The sequence below is a fragment of the Engraulis encrasicolus genome, chromosome 20, assembly GCF_034702125.1.
Source record: "Engraulis encrasicolus isolate BLACKSEA-1 chromosome 20, IST_EnEncr_1.0, whole genome shotgun sequence".
Classification (NCBI taxonomy): domain Eukaryota; kingdom Metazoa; phylum Chordata; class Actinopteri; order Clupeiformes; family Engraulidae; genus Engraulis; species Engraulis encrasicolus.
In genome coordinates, this window is record NC_085876.1 from 49,378,068 (window position 1) to 49,397,887 (window position 19,820).

The window sequence follows — 19,820 nt, forward strand, 5'->3', positions numbered from 1 at the left end:
CACTTAAGTTTCAAGGAGCCCTACTATTTATATACACGTGTCAATATTTCAGTGAAATAACAGCACACATATTTCAGCATCTCAACGTTTAATTCTTCAGTTAACGTCAGGTGTAACGGAGGCTCTGTGGAGAGTTTAGTCTGCGCTAATATGGCCGACCTGTGCGGACGAGCTTGAAATACGCGATGGCGTATCTAGTCTTCCTATATGATGTCTGTGACTGGAGGGCTCAGTGAAGTGTCCTGGCTTTGCTAGGACGAGTAACGGCCATTTGCGCCCAGTGTATCCAATTATGAATTACACTTAAAATTACACAACTAGCTATTGCATACTCTGGTGAAATCCCCCAAAATACCCAAGTTACCGCTCTTTCACACTCCATAGCGGAGGTGTCCTTTGAGCAAGGCACCTAACAACACCATCCTTCTCCAGGGACAGTAACCAATACCCTGAACTAAAATTAACTGTATGTCACTTTGGATTAAAGCGTCCGATAAAAGTGTCAGCTAAGTTTAGTGTAATGTAATGTAAAGCAGGGGTGATAGTGAAAAAAAATCCTGAGCCTGAACTTTTTTCCCTGCTCTAACTATGACGACAAGATACTGCATAGTGACGTAACGTAGGCCTATTTTGACACATTATTCAAACATTTAATAGCCTGTGTATGACCATTATTCAAGCCTGATAGTAGAAGAAAACCCTGAACCTGTAACACCTTCTGAGATAAGAATAGCCTAATGGCTAATTATTATCAATGGCTAATTATTTTTGCAAACTCCGTCAAGCCTGAAATCAGGCATGGAGCCTGAATACTATCAGCCCTGGTAATGTAATAATATTCTCACCTCCAGCCTGCTCTATCCTGCGGGGCTGGTCTCTGGCTTTGTCCCGTCCTGTCACCCACGGTCTTCGGCCTTCTTTCTTCTGGGCTTTGCCATGCTTCTCTGGCTGTGGATGGAAACAAAAATGATTCACATTGGCTGCGTTTACATGAGACATTTAATTCATAATCAACTCCATTTAATTCTGAATAAAGCTTAATTCCTCTTTGAAAATGTCATGTAAACACCTCTTAATACGGAATTAAATGAAAAATCAAAGTAAACTCGACAGAACTATTTAAATCTGAATTATTAATTCGGAATTAAAACATCATGCGAACGTAGTAAGTAAATGTAGTCGTCAAGAAACCAGCAAAGCAACAACTGTGTCATTACCAAATTACAACCCAAGTGAAGTCACTATTTGACAAAAGATTCAAACTTGAAATGTGCTCATCTCCCCTTGCCTCTCGAGTTAAAGGACCAGTTCAGTCAATTTCAACATGCAGTTGTAATGCTCACACTACCCTGGACTTGTCAGTACCTGAGGTTTTTTTTCGTTCTTCTTCAGCCTTTTCCGAGATCTTGGTCATTTTAATGGGGGCATTACATTTCGAAAAAACATTTTTATTTATTCCCAAAATCATCCGAAAGGTTATACAACATCAGCAGACAACTAGCAAACAGCGGTACCTTTTGGGAAAATATTTGGAGTAACTTAGGCCTATGTTAATTTAAAAAAAAAATGTAAACAAACGCTGCCCCCATTGGAATAGTTCATATCTCGGAAAGGGCTTAGCCAAAAAATGTAGTATCACCGGGTACTAACAAGTCAAGGATAGCATGAGCAATACAACAGCATATGGAAATTGACTGAACTGGTCCTTTAAACCATTCAAAATAGTGCACTTTAACTCAGTGTTTCCCAACCTTTTTCGTGCCAAGGCACACTTTTTCCCTTGAAAAAATCTCGCGGCACACCACCAACCAAAAATGAAAACAAACAAAAACAAATTATTCTCTGATAAGAATGACTATATTGTTATTATAGGCCTAGGTGGCTACAAAGTGTCTTGAATAGCAATCAAATAGCCTAAACAGAAAACTGTATTTTTTTTAATCATATTTTATATTTCCTCTTTCAAATAAGAAGTGCACTTAATGTTCACTTCTTAAAGACGCTATAAACTTCAAAGTAGGCCTACAATTTACAAATTATTATTCTGTCCAAAAGCATTCTATTAGCAGGAATACAGAAAATAATGCTTATTCTGACAATAGCAACATTTGTGAAATATTTCACTGTTACATTATGAAGATGCATATGTACAAATATCAATCTCTGTATATTTTACTCACTTATTCTTATTGTGAAACCTATGCGTCTTTCACCTTTGGCAAAGGCCAGCCCTAAAATGCTGTTTGACCACAATCACAGCGCTGCAAAAGGACGAGGTCGGTCAGAAGAAGTTGGACAGTTTGACAGCACTCCATGAACTCAAAGCGGAAATCTCGTGTTTTCAAATGCAAGACATTACGGTCATATTATTATTAAAAACTGATTGGAAATTGTGCCTGGGGTGTTTGTGACAAAGGTGCAAGTTTCCCCGCGAGGTAACAGGAGGTAATCGCTTTCCCCTTTCCCTAAAACCGGGCTAATTATGCTTACCAGCAGTTGGATAGTCTGGCTTGAAGGGTCTCGGCATCCTCACACTCGACTAGAAAGCACGCGGACCAACAAACTACGTTGTGTGCTCAATCATGCCACCACCTCACTCGTTTAACTTTTCAGTAAGGTTGTAAGCAAAACACAAATCTGTTTCATGGTAGAATTTTGGTTTTCTGACCTAATTAATGAAGAAACGGCGCTAGCAAAGTTAACTATCAGTCACCTCAGGAGGATTGTTTTGACTAGCAGCTGATGGACGTTTTTGCTAGGCTAGGCCTACTGAAGATACATCAATGCAATTCGCTACCTGCTGCCACCTAGTGATAAGGAATTATTTCATGCTTAGGACGCCAGTCAACAGCAGACACTAGGCTACTAGAAAATGACATAGGCATTATTTGCTGATAATAACAATGAATTCACACAAAAAAAAAATCCTCAAGAATTTTCCACGGCACACCTGACGATCTCTCACGGCACACTAGTGTGCCGCGGCACAGTGGTTGGGAAACACTGCTTCAACTAATTGAGTTTTACCTTTCTCCTGTCTTATAACCGTTGTCTGGTGATATTACTCCTGGTACTAAGATAGCATGATATCATTGAACACAAATGGAAGCAGCAAGCTGCTAGCTGAGCCCATTTGATTCAATAATATATGCTAGCTTGGAGGAACAAGTTACATCGAGTCAGAGAACGACGAAACAAAAAGACGAAAGGTAAAACTCAAGGGGAAGCGGGAAATGAACACATTTCAAAAAATGGTGTATAATAATAAATTAAAAAGTGGAGAAGTGTGCCCTGCCGTGTCCTAACTGTAGGCCACTGGGTTACTATGCTTTCCGGCCAGGACATTTGCTGATCCTACCCTGTCTCTCTCTCTCACACACTCACTTCCTGTCACCTCTCAAACTGTCCTATCGAAATAAAGGCAAAAATGCCCCTAAAAAGAATTTTTTTAAAAGGTGGAGAAGTGGATACGTACAGGTTCAGGCAGGTTCCTTGGCTCCTCTTCCTCCATTGCACAGGGCTGGTCATCAGCCATGCCGTCCTCTGACTGCAGCACAACAAGAAATCACAGATGAGGTGTTTAGTACTGAGGCCTATACTAAGAAGCTGGTTCAGGAGTAAACCAGATTAAGTTAAGAGGTAAATCATCTAATAGAAGAGCCTGGAGTCAGGTGATTTAGAGTAGAGTAGAGTAACTTTATTGATCCCCAGGGGGAAAATTCAGGTATCCAGTAGCTTACATAAATACACAATTACACAAATGCCGACATGGACATTTCAAGACACAAATAACACAGGAATAGATTTACCTCGTAAATTAACCTGGTCTCTGGTGAGGTGTTTAGTCAGACATGTCGTGATGAACAAGCCATTCAACGCAACACAAGCGAGGCCAAAATTCACAACAGTTGCATGTGACGACCTCCTCATCCAATGTAAAGTCAATGGGCATTCAGGACAAGGCTGCTCACGAACGCAACACATACATGTGTGACCGGGCACTGCCCCTCTCTTGGTGCCTTCATTTTCTCTGAAAGAATCCTGGCATTGACGGCACTACTGACGACAATTCTGATTCCTGGCTGAACGTGCACTTGTGTAGTGGAAAGTGCGCACATCCAGCAAAAAAGCATCAGCAGGTGCCAAATCAAAAAACTATCACATGTAGGAGAGGGTAAGGATCTGCACACTGCTTGCAAAAGACTTCATTTATTAGGAGCAACGTTTCGATCGTAGATCTTCTTCAGGCAGATGCCTATGATCGAAACGTTGCTCCTAATAAATTAAGTCTTTTGCAAGCAGTGTGCAGATCCTTTCCCGCTCCTACATGTGAACGTGCACTTGTGCCACCACCTTTGAAAAACGCGACAGAGCCAATCACTGTGCCACGACTAGCCTATTCACGTCGTTGTTATTACTTGTTGCTACAAACACAGGGCTACCCAAGAGAATGAAGGCAACATCTGTTTCTCCCCTCCCTGTTTGACCTCTGACCTTGCTGTCGGACAGCATGACGTCGTCGCCAGCGTAGCTGTTGTAGAGCAGGTGGAAGTCCTCCTCGTCCGCATCGTCGTCCAGGTCCTCCAGCCAACCGCTCTGATGATGATGCTCTTTGGTTGCCGCGGCAACAGGGTCCGTCTTTTCGGGCACTTTCACTGGCTGGATGGACACAGAACGAGATAATAATCACATCATGACACTAAAAACATAACCAAGCACCACCACTACACTTACATAGTATGTCTGTAGGGGTCGGAGGACCTTTCAAATGAGCATACACAAAGGTAAACCATAAAGATTTGCATTTTTTTCAACGTATTAGGTGCACATATCTGCAAGTGTCTGAGAACAGAACTTAATGTTTTAGCAGCCAATTCATTGTTGAAAGTCACCCAAGAACTAACTGCGTGTACCATCATATCAATTATAGTACAATGTTACATCAGGTTGGAGATTCTTGCAATATCTGATTCCTTACATGGCTACTTGCATTTATCCCTTTCCCCACCACAACAACAAGTTGCATCATTTCAACAACAGCACTCTTGATTTGAAAGTTTCAAGGCAGCATAATCGTCTCTGCATTTGAAGAGTTCAGATGTAAAAACCCCTAACTCCATTTCTGAAGACCTGCACTTCTATATTTTTAGAAAACCCCGTTGTTGGTTTGGTTTACATTTATGTACTTGGTAACATATAAATAGTTATATTACTAGAATAAAATAAAAAAATATGCAATTTTAATAGCTTTGAATTAAATAAAAATGAATTAAGATTATTTTCTGAAAAGGCATTTAGGGGGTTTTGCATCTGAACATCTTTTGCGTTTCTTCCTTCCTCCCTCACCTCTGGTGCTACAGGTGCACTCTTGCCTTCCTTTTCTGACAGCAGAGGAGGAGGAGTGCTCTCCACATCTGTACCCACTTTTCTTCGCTTCACCGCAGCTAGAAACAGAGAAAACCAAATTAGGACAATCCCACTCTAATGTTAATAAATGAAGGATGAATCACTGAGTGAACCTGACGAAGCAACAGCGAAACGCGTTGTTCACCAGATAAACTATCAGCAAAGATACCACTGTGCAGTGATTCATCCTTCATTTACTTGGATTACTCTTACTGCACATCACCAGCACCTGGACAGTGGTTGTGCACAGGGACGTTACTTTGCCCACTCTAATGTGAGTTAGTTAGTAGAAACTTTACTGTCCCCAAGGGGAACATTTGTGATGTAAGTGACGTAAACACCAGTTGCATTTGCCTATGACATGATAAAACAACAACGTTACACATGACATTACCCAGTTATAACAAGACATGACACAATGTATTAGAATCAACAGCGGGGCGGAAAAAGGAGACAAAATGTTTAAAAGCAGGAGTTGTGGTACGGAGCAGATGTTTCAGTTTGCCGAACAACTAGTGCCAAACATCTTCTAGTAGAGGAAGTTAAATCAAACCCTGCCTACCCAATGCAAAAGAGTGTGCTCAAGTTCGGTCTCCTAAGGGGGCATTGTCTTTCTTCTTCTGTTTTTGTGGTGTTTGGTGGCGGATTGCACAAGATTTGTGCTACCCCCATCTACAGCGCTAAGGGAACTCCATTTATACTCAACCTTAAGTCTCCTAAAGGTCTCCTGAAGGGGGTTGTTAACCTGATGACAGGTGTATACCATCATGGGTAAGCGGTTAGGGCGTCAGACTTGTAGCCAAAAGGTTGCCAGTTCGACTCCCGACCCGCCAGGTTGGTGGGGGGAGTAATTAACAAGTGCTCTCCCTCCGGCTTTCACTTTCCTTCATACCGTAAAGGTAAAGGCTTGATTTATATTACTCCACTAGAAGACGTTTGACTTATTATATAGACCAAACCAAACAAGACAGCGTCAGGCTGAGGCTCACCGGTGTCGGTATCTGATGCAAAGCTGGTCTGGGGATCCCCTGCATTGACTGGTGCAATAGCTGCCTCGATGCATCGCAACTAATCCATAGGTCACAGGTGTTCATAGGTCACAGTTCACAGGTGTCCATAGGTCACAGGTGTCACAACAGAAAAAAACAGCACCAAAACAGAGATAAGTGAGCGAGTAGAATAGCTACCCAAAAAGCCCTTCAGCAATGAGCCGTAAACCAATTTAGCTTGTTATGTATGAATCTTAAGTCAAGAAGATTTCAGTTGTCATAATTGTTGAACAAGAGTCCGACAAACTTATTTGGTAATAAACAGCTTCAATGTCTCCATTTAAATGAAACCACGTTCTCACACACACACACACACACATTCCTACACAATACCTTGTTAAGCGACATTGGGTGTTTTGAAAGGCGCTATATAAAACGAAAGTATTATTATTACTATTATCACCACCACCTGCATCTCACCTGCGTTGGCGGAGCCTTGTTCATGGTCTTGCGTGCGCGGTGGATCTTCGTTGGGGGTTTTACGGCCGGCAACGTTGGCAAGGGCGTACTGAGAGAGGAAGATGAAGAGGAGGAAGAGGAGGAGGAGAAGCTGGAGGGTGGAAGAGTTTTGTTACCAAGGGTAGCGGAGCTCATGTTGGCTGTTGTGAAAGGGGATGAAGATGAGGTACTGAACAGCGTGGGTGATGATGATGATGGTGGTGTTGGTGGTGGTGAGGTTGATGACAAAGGCAAAGTCTTTCCAGCATCCCCTACAGGAAGACAGACGCACGGATCACAACAAATACACAGACACACGGATCACAACATATACACACACACACACACACACACACAGACAGACACAGCGAGTTGTTCACATGGACAATGGTTGGTATGGTCTAAAAACACCTATGTAGTGTGGTGAAGTGATTCTCTACCACAGCGGTTCCCAAACTTTTTTCCCTGTGCACCCCCTTTTACATTTCAATGTGATTGGTGCACCCCCTGAGCGAATATTTTGGTGTGCTGATGGCCATGCAAGCATGGATTCACTGTGCATTCACTGCACATTAAGCATATTCATTTTGGGGAATCCTCTTTTCCAATAGTCTAGGAGTTAAACTACACTTCAGATTGAACCTTCCAATTAAAAATTACTTAATGTTCATCAATGCTGGATAAAAAACTCACAAATCCATCATTGCTCTATTCAGCTCACGCACCCCCTTATGTCAGGTCGCGTGCACGCACCCCAGTTTGGGAAACCCTGCTCTACCACAAACCTGGTTAACATTACTAAAAATATAGAACTACCGGCACATGAGATGATAGTAGCCAGTGTGTACTTCTGGAATGTTGGAGGACAGTTTGCTCAAAAGGTCTTTTCCCCCACTTCGTATACATGGGTTCGAAATTTTGTTATAGATCTGATTGTTGGAAACCGCTGTCGGTCAAAAAATTAGCTCACGTGGTTGGCTGCCAGTGTCTTGCCCCTCCTCATAACATCGTGTTGATAAACATTGAGAACCCATGTATGTACAGGGGTTGTTGGACAATTAAACAGAAACACCTGTTCTTTTAGTGTGTGTGTGTGTGTGTGTGTGTGTGGTGGGGTTTCATGGCTAAATTGGACCAGCCTGGTGACCAATCTTCATTAATTGCCCATTGCACCAGTAGTTCTAAGGGCAGAGTGTGCAGCAAAGAAACTCGACACAGAACAACAATCTCTCGGGGGGAAATGCATTGGCCATGGTGTTGTACGGGGGCGTTGCCTGAGGACACGAGTGGATGGAAAATTAACTCCCTTGCGTATGGTCATTGGTCAGTGGGTGATATGGATACAATTTCCATACTCCGCAAAATCCGGAAACTCTGCGAAAATGTGCCGAAAGAGGATATCCAGTTGTCAGTGTTCAGTTTGTGGCCAGATTAACTGCAGCTGTTGGTCAGCAGTAATTGCTGGGGGTAATTAAGGACAGCTGACCAACATTCATGCTGTCCTATGACCTGTTCCACACTCCGACCCTCGCGGAAGTGGCATTGCATGCTTCCCTGATGTTTCCAATACTGACCGTAGAAGAAGAATACAATTTCTGTACTCCCCTCGCCATCATTTCGTACTACACTGTTATGACGTCAGTAAGCCCTCCTGTCTCTACTGTCCTTGGTGTGAAGGGTCAATTAGCAGGTTAAGTTTTGGACAAAATACTGCAATGCACACAACATTATGGGTGATGTATCAAAGTTCAAAGAGAACAAATTGTTGTTGGGGCACGTCTTGCTGGTGCATCTGTGACAGCAAGTATTTGTATCCAGTAATGTCAGCATGCCACCAAGAAGAATGAACCACATCCAACAGGATTAACTGGACGCAAGAGGAAGCTGTCTGAAAGGGATGTTCGGGTGATAACACAAGGTCAATATCCATGGCAGGGCTGCCATAGCCAAACCTGTCTAAAGCCAGGTGTTTCACTTTTCATTGTCGAACCCCTGTACCTCGCAACCATACTACTTGACTTTTACATGTAATGAGTCTTTTCAACCAAATAGTGAGGAATAACGAATACAAGGGAGAATAACAACTCCCAAAATGCCCAAAGACCAATCAAGGTTTCACCATAATTTCTGGAGGTAGCCTAGGCTAGTGGGCATTAAAATAAAAGTCCTATGGTCAAACTATACCTTGTGAAATAGAACTATGCACACGGCGTGAATGCATGATATACCTGCTGAGTAGCTATTCAAAATGTTTCAAAATCGGATGTAGAGGGGAAACAATGTGACAGAGAACACTCAAAACATTCCATAATGCTGGACCAGGCGCCACATACCTGCTTCCTTTGCGTCTGTTTGGGAATGTTGTGCCTTTCTGTTGGTGGTGTTCTTCTAAACACAGACAAGCGAAATAACACTCGTTTCACTGAGTAGTAGGCTGACAGTTCACACATAAGTGAACGCAATAAATAAAGTCTAGCAACAGCACTCAACAATGAAGTTACTCATCACCACCCGTGAACGCTAAACAACATTGTTTTAGTCTGCTTTTGCGACGGCTATGCTAGATAAAAGACAACAGCTTCCAGGTCGCAACAAAGTATACACAAGACAAGGGGTGAAATTGAAAGATTGACAAGAACATTCTAGTTAGAACATTTCACTGCAAGATAACTGCCAGCCAGCTGTAACGGCGGTGTTAGCTGCAAGACGGTAGCAAACTAATTCATCTGCAAACTTGGCTAAACTGCAAGCAACCTCTGGGTATTCTCTGTGTGCGTGAGCAACGAAACCAATTACTTAATCCGACGACAAAAGGGAAGTGGGTACAGTGTCTGGAAAAGTAAACAGCAAGGATGTGCACTACAGAAGTATCCTACCATTGTTCAGTGAGAGTGGTCTCTTACCTCGTCCCCTGCGGATGCCGACATATTCTTCAGAAATCAAAAGAGGACGTCTCCGACGTCATTGCGTCACCCACGTCCTCCTGTAAACTGACGTGACGGACACAAGTACCAACAAAGAAATCAACATCGGTTTTAAAAATTTCACGGCCAACACTTCTGACCCTTCTCTGACAGCAAGTCTCAAGCGAAACTGTAGAACTAGGGGAAATAATGCATTGTTTTGAATCTTTACATCGCCCTTTGTCTGTTATGGCTCATCACTGTCTGTGTAGTTCTATGGTGTTAGAATGGAATTTATCATACTAATTTAAAGCAGGTGAATTCCGAAACTAAGGGGAGAAAAGTGTAATCAGTTAGTAATCAGAGAATGTATTTTCTTTCAGACAAATCAGCCCATAGCATTATGAAGATGACCTCCAAAAAAATCACCTATTCCCCTTTAAATTTAAGCCACCCTTATCGAATGTGTTGACATGGGCTGTGGTGGGGAAGTGACTGGCTGCTTGGTGTCCGTTAAGTTGCCAGCACCAAAAACAGCACAGCAAGCTTGGCACCGAAAAGTAAACAACACACAGCTAACACAAATACGCGTAACGCGAACAATAGCGTATAGCTTCCGTCAATTTCAATTTACAGACAGTCGAAAAACATTCCTATAATATCAGTGAACAACAGGTAAGATTCAACAGTTTCGGATGTTTCCTTTTAAACAAGTGTGAACACAGGAGATAGTGAAGCTAGCTCACCAACAGAGTTGCTATTATAGCTGGCTAGCTAATTAGCCTGCTGGGGCTCAAGTGATTGTCTATTCTTGTAGCGCCAGCTAGTCAGAGAGACCGCTAACATTAGCTTATTCTATTGCAAAGAATTGAAAGCCCACACTGACCCTTGGTCATGAGGTTATTCGATCCCTTAAAGGAGGTCAATGGGAGCGTGGCCGACCAAAGGAATAATGTATTCAACACATGGTTTCTCAGCGATATCTCCCCCACTTTCATGGCTAGTGACTGGGTTAGCCACCCCATGTCGTGAACTGTGTTTCCCTCTAGATTTCTCTGCACGATGTGTAGTAACAAGGTAACGAACACAACTTGGCCAGCGTTGACAAATGGCCAATAACATGGCATTGCTAAGTAATAACATAGCAATACGCCAGCCATCTATTGAGTTGGTTTGCCTGCATATGCCTGTGCCTCATCAGGATACATCCAGGAACTCGTTGCCTAGATAGGGGCAACAGTCTGTCAAAACGGAGCAGAGTTTGTATGTAGTCTTACACCGGGGATTAACTGAAGTGTGTCAACTAAGTTGTATGGAAGTAAACAGTTGATGTAATGAAGTATTGTAATACACAAGTAGAGCTAATCTCTAATCCTTTTTCCATCCAATTCTGAAGCGACTTGTCCCCTGTGTCGACAGTTGTGTTGTGGCGTTATTCACCACGTGTATTTCTTTTGTTATCATGCCAGTACCGGTAACCCTTGGTATGTGGGCTAGGTAGGGGGGTAGTGTTTTTGGGAAACACCTGCCCAGTTCTTCACAATACTTCAGAAGCAGTTGCAATGTGGCTTTCTTCATTGGTGTCTACTTAGATAACAACTGAACATAGTTTAATTACAGCAAAAGATGACTTGATAAACTGTTATACTGTCATTGTTTATGTTGTTGTTAGTAACAACATTACTATGTTTCAGTGTGGATCAGCCATTTTGGTAGCTTTAAATGACATGTATACTAAAGCACTTGTAAGCCTACAAATTGTTTTTTGCTTGTTTGTGCTTTTCTAGAAAAAATCAAAAACCTTTGTGAAATTCTTTGCACACATTTCAACAAATCTGACAGACATTTCCTCCAAGTTTGTGTTAGTGACACATGTTTACAGTGCAACTGGTGGACTATGGTAAAGTGTAGTGAAGTGTGTGTGTGTGTGTGTGTGTGTGTGTGTGTGTGTGTGTGTGTGTGTGTGTGTGTGTGTGTGTGTGTTTTGTCCCAGATGGAGGAGGGGTGTTTCTTGTTGCCGGGTGCTTTCTCCAGCTTTTTTCTGATACATCCCTAATTTGTTTGTTTGTGCATGTGTTTGTGTTTGTGTGTTGTTGTTATTGTTGTCAGATGGAGGAGGTGTGTTTTCTGTTGCCGGGGCACGGTGACGTCGCCCTGCGCAACATGAACAACCTGCGGAGCCAGCAGCACTTCTGCGACATCACCATCGTGGCCAGCGGGCGCCAGGCCTTCAGGGGTCACAAGGTCGTGCTGGCCGCCTGCTCGCCGTTTCTCAGGGACCAGTTCCTCCTCAACCCCTCATCTGAGCTACAGGTGTGTAGGAAAAGACGTTTAAAGGGACACTGTGTGAGATTTCTAGTTGTTTATTTCCAAAATTCATGCTGCCCATTCACTGATGTTACTTTTTCATGAATACTTACCACCACCATCAAATTCTAAGCATTCATTATGACTGCAAAAATTGTACTTTTCATACATGAAAAGGGGGATCTTCTCCATGGTCCGCCATTTTGTATGTGGGTGGGAGACGTGACGCCTTGTTTTTTTGTAACATTGGTTAAAAACCTACAAAACTGTTATTTTCCTCTAAAAAACAAATGTCAATGAAAGAAGATGTGGTACATTATGTTTCATATTAGTCTTAGATGAGAAGAAACATTTTTGTTAAGATTTATGTAAAGGTTTATATGTCAAATTTCCTGCGGTGTGACTGTAACATTAATGAAACAATATATAATAATATATATATAAATTAACCAACAACATTTTGAATAATGTATGAAGCATTTGGCATGATTGCATAAATCTTAACTTTAGATTAAGATATGTGAATGTGGAAAAAACTCAAGACAGTAATATTAACTACAAGTTCAATTTCGTAACACAAATTGCGTCCTGTGGGGTGACATGTATGTCAATGTTTGTGAATTGGCAGCTGCAAGGCCAACTACAAGGGTCTTAAAGACTGGCTCCTAACCAGTCAGTACCTCAGTTATTGGAGAGTGCTGTGGAAGTTTAAGGTGACTCTTAACCTCTTAATATGTCTTCGTATTGCAATCTTTCTGTCACGCAATGCTTAGGTTCATTTTATGGTGTCCTGTGGTGTGACTGCTCTTATAGGAGGAAAACAAGTTTTTTTTATTAATGAAAACACATATTAAGATTAAACACAATATCATTATCAAGTTAGCATGAGCTCAGATGTCAGTCATGTATACAAAAGGCTTAAAATGGCCATAATGCAGTGAATTCCCTGTGGTGTGACTCCATTTTCCTGCGGTGTGACATGCCTATGCTATGTGTTGATGCAGGACACATTTTCCCAAAAATGGCAAAAATAAGGTGAAATTCCACAGACCATTAAGTGCTTTATTTTTTTCTATTTTTTTCCAATTTTTATCCATCATTTTTTTCAGGAATTTGAAAAACTTTTTTTTTTTTTTGCGTTACGCCCTTAAACGTCAACCACCCATTTCCAAAAATAGCCATTTTTAGCTGCAAAAATGACTGTACTTGGACCATACTAGAAAATATTTGTTTATTACTTAGTAAACTTTCATGTAAAGATCAAATTTGGCAACAGGCAGCCCAGTTTCAATGATCAGCATAGTTGCAGTACCTTTTTTGTCCATTTCCTGCACAGTGTACCTTTAAGGCCCTGCCGTGGCCTAACAGTACTACGCCGGCGACCCGGGTTCGATTCCGGCCCGGGTCATTTGCCGATCCTTCCACGTCTCTCTCTCCCGCTCACCTACTTTCGCCTCTCACACTGTCCTATCGAAATAAAGGCAAAAATGCAGGCATGAGGGGAAGAAAAATAAATAAATAAATAAAAAACTGTTGATCAGTGTGAGGCAGAGTTGTGGACTCAAGTCATGTAGTAACTTGGACTCGAGTCCGACTCAAGTCGTCAATTTGATGACTTCAGACTCAGCTTGACAAATAACTTGCGACTTGACTTGGACTTGGACATAAATAACCTCGACTCGGACTTGTGCTTAAGCCTCATGACTTGCAAAGACTTGCCACTTCCCAGGTGGTGACGAAGTGACACGAGTGGACATAAATCCTGTGAATGAAATCAGATCTTCATTGTGTTATCATTACTTTTTTTTTTTTGTCCCTCATTAATTCTTCAGGACCCGTGACCTATCTTTTTATTCGTCTTGCGTTTTTTTTGTAATGCGGTTCCACGTGTTAGTTTAAATTTTAAAATGTGTATTTGACATAGGTCTCATTGGTCTTACAAAAGCAATTGTGTGTTGTCGCTCTCAAAGTAGAAAAAAATATCAAGTGTATTTGACGAAAGCTGCTCTCTGTTGATATTTTTTGGAAGCTTTCAAAGGCTATGAAAGATTGACAACCTGGATTAATTCGTTGCAATCCACTGCCATTTATTCCAAAAAAGACCTGGTTTTGCCCGTTCAATTCAACCAGGTGATCAATAGGCTAGTGTTTCTCTAAGGGGGCGTGGGGGAGGCTTAGGATGATGTTCAGGGGCCGTTTGTTCAAAAAAGGTTGAGGACCATTGAACTAAGCAATCGCTAGGTAAAATCAACTCATTTAGAATATTTGACTCTGGATTGTAAAGCTAATGCATCCAATGACTCCAATTGGCCAGTACAGGTCAAAGGCCTCGTAGGCTACTGCTTCGGAGCATCCTTGCCCTTGTATTGTCGCCTGGTGACCTGCATCCCTTATGTCAGTGTTTCCCAACCTTTTTTGTCTCGTGTACCCCCTAAGCCTTTTTATTGTACCATGAATACCCCCTAACCCATGCTCTCTACATCTTTTCCTTTGTCCCAATATGACTTTTTTCCATTCAATTGTCATTGTCACATTTTTCCATGTACCCCCTGGTGGTACACATACCCCCCGGGTTGGGAAACAGTGCCTTATGTTATCAATAAGTCATGGCACTTCTCTGTCATAGCATCCTTGCCCTTGTGTTGTTGCCTGGTGCTGCCCTGCATCCCTGGTCAGTAAAGTCATGGAGCTTCTCTGTCATAGCATCCTTGCCCTTGTATTGTATTGTCGCCTGGTGCCCTGCATCCCTGGGGTGAGTTTCTCAAAAGGGAAGTTGTTAGCCTGTTAGCAACTTCGGTAGTTGCCAATGGGAAAATGCATTGAAAGCAACGAAGTAGCTAATGTAGTAAGCAACTTTGGTTTCGAGAAATTCATCCCTTATCAGTAAGTCATGGAACTTCTCTGTCTCTCCAGCAGGTGTCAGTGTTGCACAGCGCCACCGTGGTCTGCAAGCTGCTGCAGTCATGCTACACGGGCAAGCTCAAGTTCCACCCCAAAGACATCGTCAATTACCTGACGGCCGCCAGCTACCTGCAGATGGAGCACATCGTGGAGAAGTGCCGCGGCGCACTCAGCATGTACATGCAGCCCAGGCACCCCAGCCCACACAGGGTAAGATGCCCACTGTGTGTGTGCGTGCGTGCGTGTGTGTGTGTGTGTGTGTGTGTGTGTGTGTGTGTGTGTGTGTGTGTGTGTGTGTGTGTGTGTGTGTGTGTGTGTGTGTGTGTGTGTGTGTGTGAGCATGTACATGCAGCCCCGGCACCCCAGCCCACACAGGGTAAGATGCCCACTGTGTGTGTGTGTGTGTGTGTCTGTGTCTGTGTCTGTGAAAGAAAAGTGAAAGTCACCTGGGAAACTCCAACTCCCATTGTCCCCATTGTCACTAGCCGGGGTTACACCGCCATATCAGAGCCAACCCGCGCTTACATGACCCAGTGCTTAAGGGAGACACCAGCCCAGAGCCCCGAGCCCTGAATTGGTTTCACCTTTCATTGAAAAAAAAAAACTGCCAGAGCAATGTACACGCAACGCAGTCGCTAAAAAGACTATTGCTGTCTCTCTGCCTGTCTTCACACTTTAGTCTATGAAGATGGAGGAACTAACTTTCATCATCACTAGTCAAACTTGGCTAGTAGATGTTAATCGTTCTAGCCAAACACACACTCACTATCAGTCAAAATGGAGCGTAAGCTTTGTTTTCTACTAGCCAAATTGAATTTTCAGCAGCACTTGGTCTGTTGGCTGGTGTTAATTTAGAGCCCTGCACGCAACGCAGTCGCTAAAGGCTCCTGTCTCCTCTGCCTGTCTTCACACCTTATAGTCTATGAAGATGGAGGAACTAACTTTCATCATCACTAGTCAAACTTGGCTAGTAGATATTAATAGTTCATACATATTGCTGTCTCTCTGCCTGTCTTCACACTTTAGTCTATGAAGATGGAGGAACTAACTTTCATCATCACTAGTCAAACTTGGCTAGTAGATATTAATAGTTCCAGTCAAACATACATATTGCTGTCTCTCTGCCTGTCTTCACACTTTAGTCTATGAAGATGGAGGAGTCCTCCTTGTCCATGAGTGTGGAGTCGGGGTTAGCTGAGCGGATGTCCTCCCCCCAGTCTCACAGCCCAGAGGCCAGCCACCACACAGACACCCTGCAGGCCAAGGTAAATTTAAGCAATAACCAAGTGAAAAGAGAAGTCCGCGACACTGCTTTTCTATTGTGTATTTAATCGAGCAACGTTTCGAACTTCAGGTCTTCATCAGGCAAAGTGTCGCCTGTGACACTTTGCCTGATGAAGACCTGAAGGTCGAAACGTTGCTCGATTAAATACACAATAGACATAGTTGTCGCGGACTTCTCTTTTCACTTGGATTTACTCTCATTGTCCTGCACCTGGCCCATCGGGTGGGATGTGCACACATCTACTCCTCTGAACTTGAAATTTAAGAAATAAGCCACGAGAGGCCGTGGGCAGTGCTCGATTTATACCAGGGTATGGGGAGTGGGCGCGCATAGAATCTTCAGTTGGAAGGTGTGTGTTTACGGCCGATTTACAATGGCTATCAGCCAATCAGAGTCGAGAAGGAAACCACACAGTCCAGAGGCTAGCCACCACCACACAGACACCCTACAGGGCAAGGAAAAGAAATACATGCAGACCTTCACAGGCGTTCAAACACATGCACACATACAGTATACATACAGCATATACTGCATGATGAGTAGGGGTGTGCAAAATAATCGTCATATCGATGCATCGCGATACTTACTCTCACGATACAATGCATCGATTCATGACAAGGTATCGTGATACTTATTTTCTCAATATACTGCATGGATTCATGACAATTGATTATTTGATAACAATAAAATTCGATTTGCCACGGGTTATTTTGTTCAGTAATGAATAGGTAATATTTCTGTTGTGATGTAAGCTCTCTCCCAGATGATAGAATGCTCAAATAGAATGAACTGACTTAAGAAAGCTACACAGCAACTGACAAATAAGCTGTATTTTACACATTTACTGAAGTAAATATGGCAATGCATCACAGTAGTACATGAATCGCAAGGCATCGTGATAGAATCGCATCGTGGCATGTGTATCGTGATGCGCATCGAATCGTGAACCCTTTGCCAATACCCACCCCTAATGATGAGACAGACACCCTATAGGGCAGTGATTCTCAACGGTGGGTCGGGACCCAAAAGTGTTTCGCGGAGGGTTCCTGGTTGGGTCGCAGAGCTGTGATGCAATGCACAAAAAATGACTATGATTAAAACATGAGTAAAACATGGTTAGTAGGCCTTTTCCTCTCCACTACTTCATAAGACATATTGTATATCAGCACATGTGTATCTTCTTACTCCGCACTAATAAATAATGAGACTCAGGTCATGAGTGTGGATTTTGTTTTCTTCTTTAAGTGAGTAGCTTTTTCACGCACCCAATTTTTTAAAATTTTACTCCAGAAGTTGAGTGTGCCCTTTGACAAACTTGATATCTTCTTGCTCCCCCTCCCCTTCCCAGTCAAGGGCGTCCATGGCGGCCACGTCACAAGAAGACGTCGACGGCGGCGACACCTTCGAGGTGCTCCAGATCCGCATCAAGGACGACGGCGACCAGTCGCCCGAGCAGATCCACGAGATCGACGACGAGATCGGCGAGGCCGTCATCCTGAGCGACGGCTGCCTGGACTCGGACCCCGGCGGCGGTGGCGGCGGTGGCGGCGGCCCGCAGATCCTTCTGGACAGCGTGAGGGGCGGCGTCAGCGTCGGAGCCCTGGGCCTGGAGAGGGACGGGGGCTCTCGCTCCACCTGGAGACGCCGGCTTCTGGAGCCTCGCTCGGGACGCGGCGGGAGGGGGTTCCGTCATCGACGACGCGGCGGTAGCGCGCTGCAGAACCGGCGAGCGGGGACGGTGACGGTCACCGGTGGTGGTGGAGGAGGGGGGGTGTCGTACCAAGAGGCATGGCGCTTCCCCTCGCCCGCCGAGATCATGGCACTGGGAGGAGACCTGAGCTCGGCCTTCCAGCTGTCAGGCCACCACGGGGGCGGGGGCGCAGCAGGGGACGGCAGCCCTCCCAGGATGCAATACGGGCTGGGCGAGGGGCCGGAAGGGATGGGTGAGGAGCAGGGGGCGGAGAACATGACGGTGCGCTACGGGCTGGACGATGGCACGGGGGATGGCAGTGGTGGAGCGATAGACATGGTGGCAGTGCCCGGGGGTGGAGAAGAGGAGGATGGCGGGACGGGGGCGGGTGGCGGCGGCGGCGGTGCGTCGGACGACTCGGTGGCGGTGGTGGGCTCCACGTCATGTGCGTCGGGGCCCGTGGCGTGCGACCACTGTGGTCTGGCCTTCCCGTCGGCGCAGTCCCTTCTGGTGCACATCCGCGCCGCCCACCTGCCCTACGTCTGCCCCTGCTGCGGCAAGCAGTTCACGCACGCCAGCAACCTGAACCGGCACATGAGCGTGCACCGCGGCGCCAAAGTGCATCGCTGCCCGCTCTGCCACAAGACCTTTACCCAGAAGGCCACGCTGTGCGACCACATGAACCTGCACAGCGGCGAGCGGCCCCACCGGTGCGCCTATTGTCACGTGCGGTTCGCGCACAAGCCCGCGCTGCGGCGCCACCTAAAGGAGCAGCACGGGAAGACCACCGCGCAGAACTGCATGGAGGCGCAGAGGGAAAGCGAGGCGGTGGCTGCCGCCGTGGCAACCGGAGGTGGAGACGGAGGGATAGATGGAGGAGGAGGAGGAGGAGGAGGAGTGGATGGAATGTGAAGAACGCAAACTGTCGGTTGAATATGATGACAGTGGTGGTGGTGATGTTGGACCTGATGTGAAAACACATCTATGTGTTTATCGCATATATGATCTGATACGATCGGGACAGATGGACGCAATGTCATATGATGATGATGGACGCATATGATGTGATGATGGTTGTGATGATTTTATGCCTTTTTATAGTGACTGTCAAGTGATACCGGTTGGGGCTTTAAAAAAAACAAACAAAAAAACACGCTACTACTGTTCTTTTTTTGGGGTAATTTACAGAATTCGCCATCTTTTCTGAGGTTCAACAAATGGGTATTGATTGACAGGGTTAAATGAAGCTAAAAGCACTGCAGTCAGACTGGGATGTTGCTTATGCAATTCTTTTAAAGGTGCACTGTGCAAGATTGTAGTCAGAGTAGGTATTGCAACTATTATACTGCTCATTGAAACTGTGCTGCCTATGGCCACATTTGATGTTTTCATGAATATTTACAAAGTGATAAATTAGTATTTACTAGTAAGACCAAAGTACAATACTTTTTTTCAGCTAGAAATGTCTATTTCTAGAAATTCAATGGCGGACCATGGAGAAGATCCCCCTTTTTAAGTATGAAAAATGCTATTTTCCCAGTCATAAATAAAACTTAGAATTGGTGGTGGTAAGTATTCATGAAAGAGGTAACATTTGTGAATGGGCAGCATGAATTCTGGAAATAAACTACAAAAATGTTACACGGTGCAACTTAAAATAAAAATAGACAAAAAATAACATAAAATCAGAAAGGCAATACCCAATTGTGTATCTTTAGGAGGGATGGTTGAATAAGTGTCAAATTTTCCCAAATAATACTTACTGTGTTCCTGTATCCTACAGGTGTGTGTCTTATATTGGAGGAGCAGAGGGCCTGTACTAAGAACACGGTTCAGGAGTA

The 19,820-nt window shown here is 44.1% G+C and overlaps 2 protein-coding genes across 4 annotated transcripts in view; one reads left to right on the forward strand and one right to left on the reverse strand.

The window, feature by feature from the left end:
• Positions 1-9,884, reverse strand: part of ehmt2 (euchromatic histone-lysine N-methyltransferase 2) — a 32,702-nt gene extending 22,818 nt beyond the window's left edge. Inside the window, exons 1-8 of the mRNA XM_063186064.1 lie at positions 9,797-9,884; positions 9,227-9,281; positions 6,876-7,165; positions 6,396-6,474; positions 5,347-5,444; positions 4,495-4,659; positions 3,476-3,547; positions 846-948 (exon numbers count right to left, since the gene is read on the reverse strand). Of these exons, the coding sequence (XP_063042134.1) occupies positions 846-948; positions 3,476-3,547; positions 4,495-4,659; positions 5,347-5,444; positions 6,396-6,474; positions 6,876-7,165; positions 9,227-9,281; positions 9,797-9,820 (886 nt within the window). The 5' untranslated portion in view covers positions 9,821-9,884. The remainder of the gene's footprint in view (positions 1-845; positions 949-3,475; positions 3,548-4,494; positions 4,660-5,346; positions 5,445-6,395; positions 6,475-6,875; positions 7,166-9,226; positions 9,282-9,796) is intronic.
• Positions 9,885-9,960: 76 nt separating this feature from the next.
• Positions 9,961-19,820, forward strand: LOC134436716 (zinc finger and BTB domain-containing protein 12-like). Of its 3 annotated transcripts, none has more exons than XM_063186057.1 (5): positions 9,961-10,471; positions 11,906-12,109; positions 15,017-15,214; positions 16,147-16,269; positions 17,638-19,820. In XM_063186057.1, exons 2-5 carry the CDS (start codon positions 11,906-11,908, stop codon positions 18,889-18,891), a joined length of 1,779 nt encoding a protein of 592 aa, XP_063042127.1. In that variant the 5' UTR covers positions 9,961-10,471; the 3' UTR covers positions 18,892-19,820. The 3 variants fall into 3 exon arrangements, with proteins under 3 accessions (XP_063042127.1, XP_063042129.1, XP_063042128.1); XM_063186058.1 differs by having other exon boundaries at positions 9,962-10,471; positions 15,020-15,214; XM_063186059.1 differs by lacking the exon at positions 16,147-16,269.

Excerpts from the sequence above, each read along its gene's own strand:
- LOC134436716 (XM_063186057.1), top strand. The coding sequence starts at position 11,906 with ATGGAGGAGGTGTGTTTTCTGTTGCCGGGGCACGGTGACGTCGCCCTG. Across the intron at positions 12,110-15,016 it reads ACCCCTCATCTGAGCTACAG|CAGGTGTCAGTGTTGCACAG; the intron begins GTGTGTAGGAAA and ends CTGTCTCTCCAG. Across the intron at positions 15,215-16,146 it reads GGCACCCCAGCCCACACAGG|TCTATGAAGATGGAGGAGTC; the intron begins GTAAGATGCCCA and ends TTCACACTTTAG.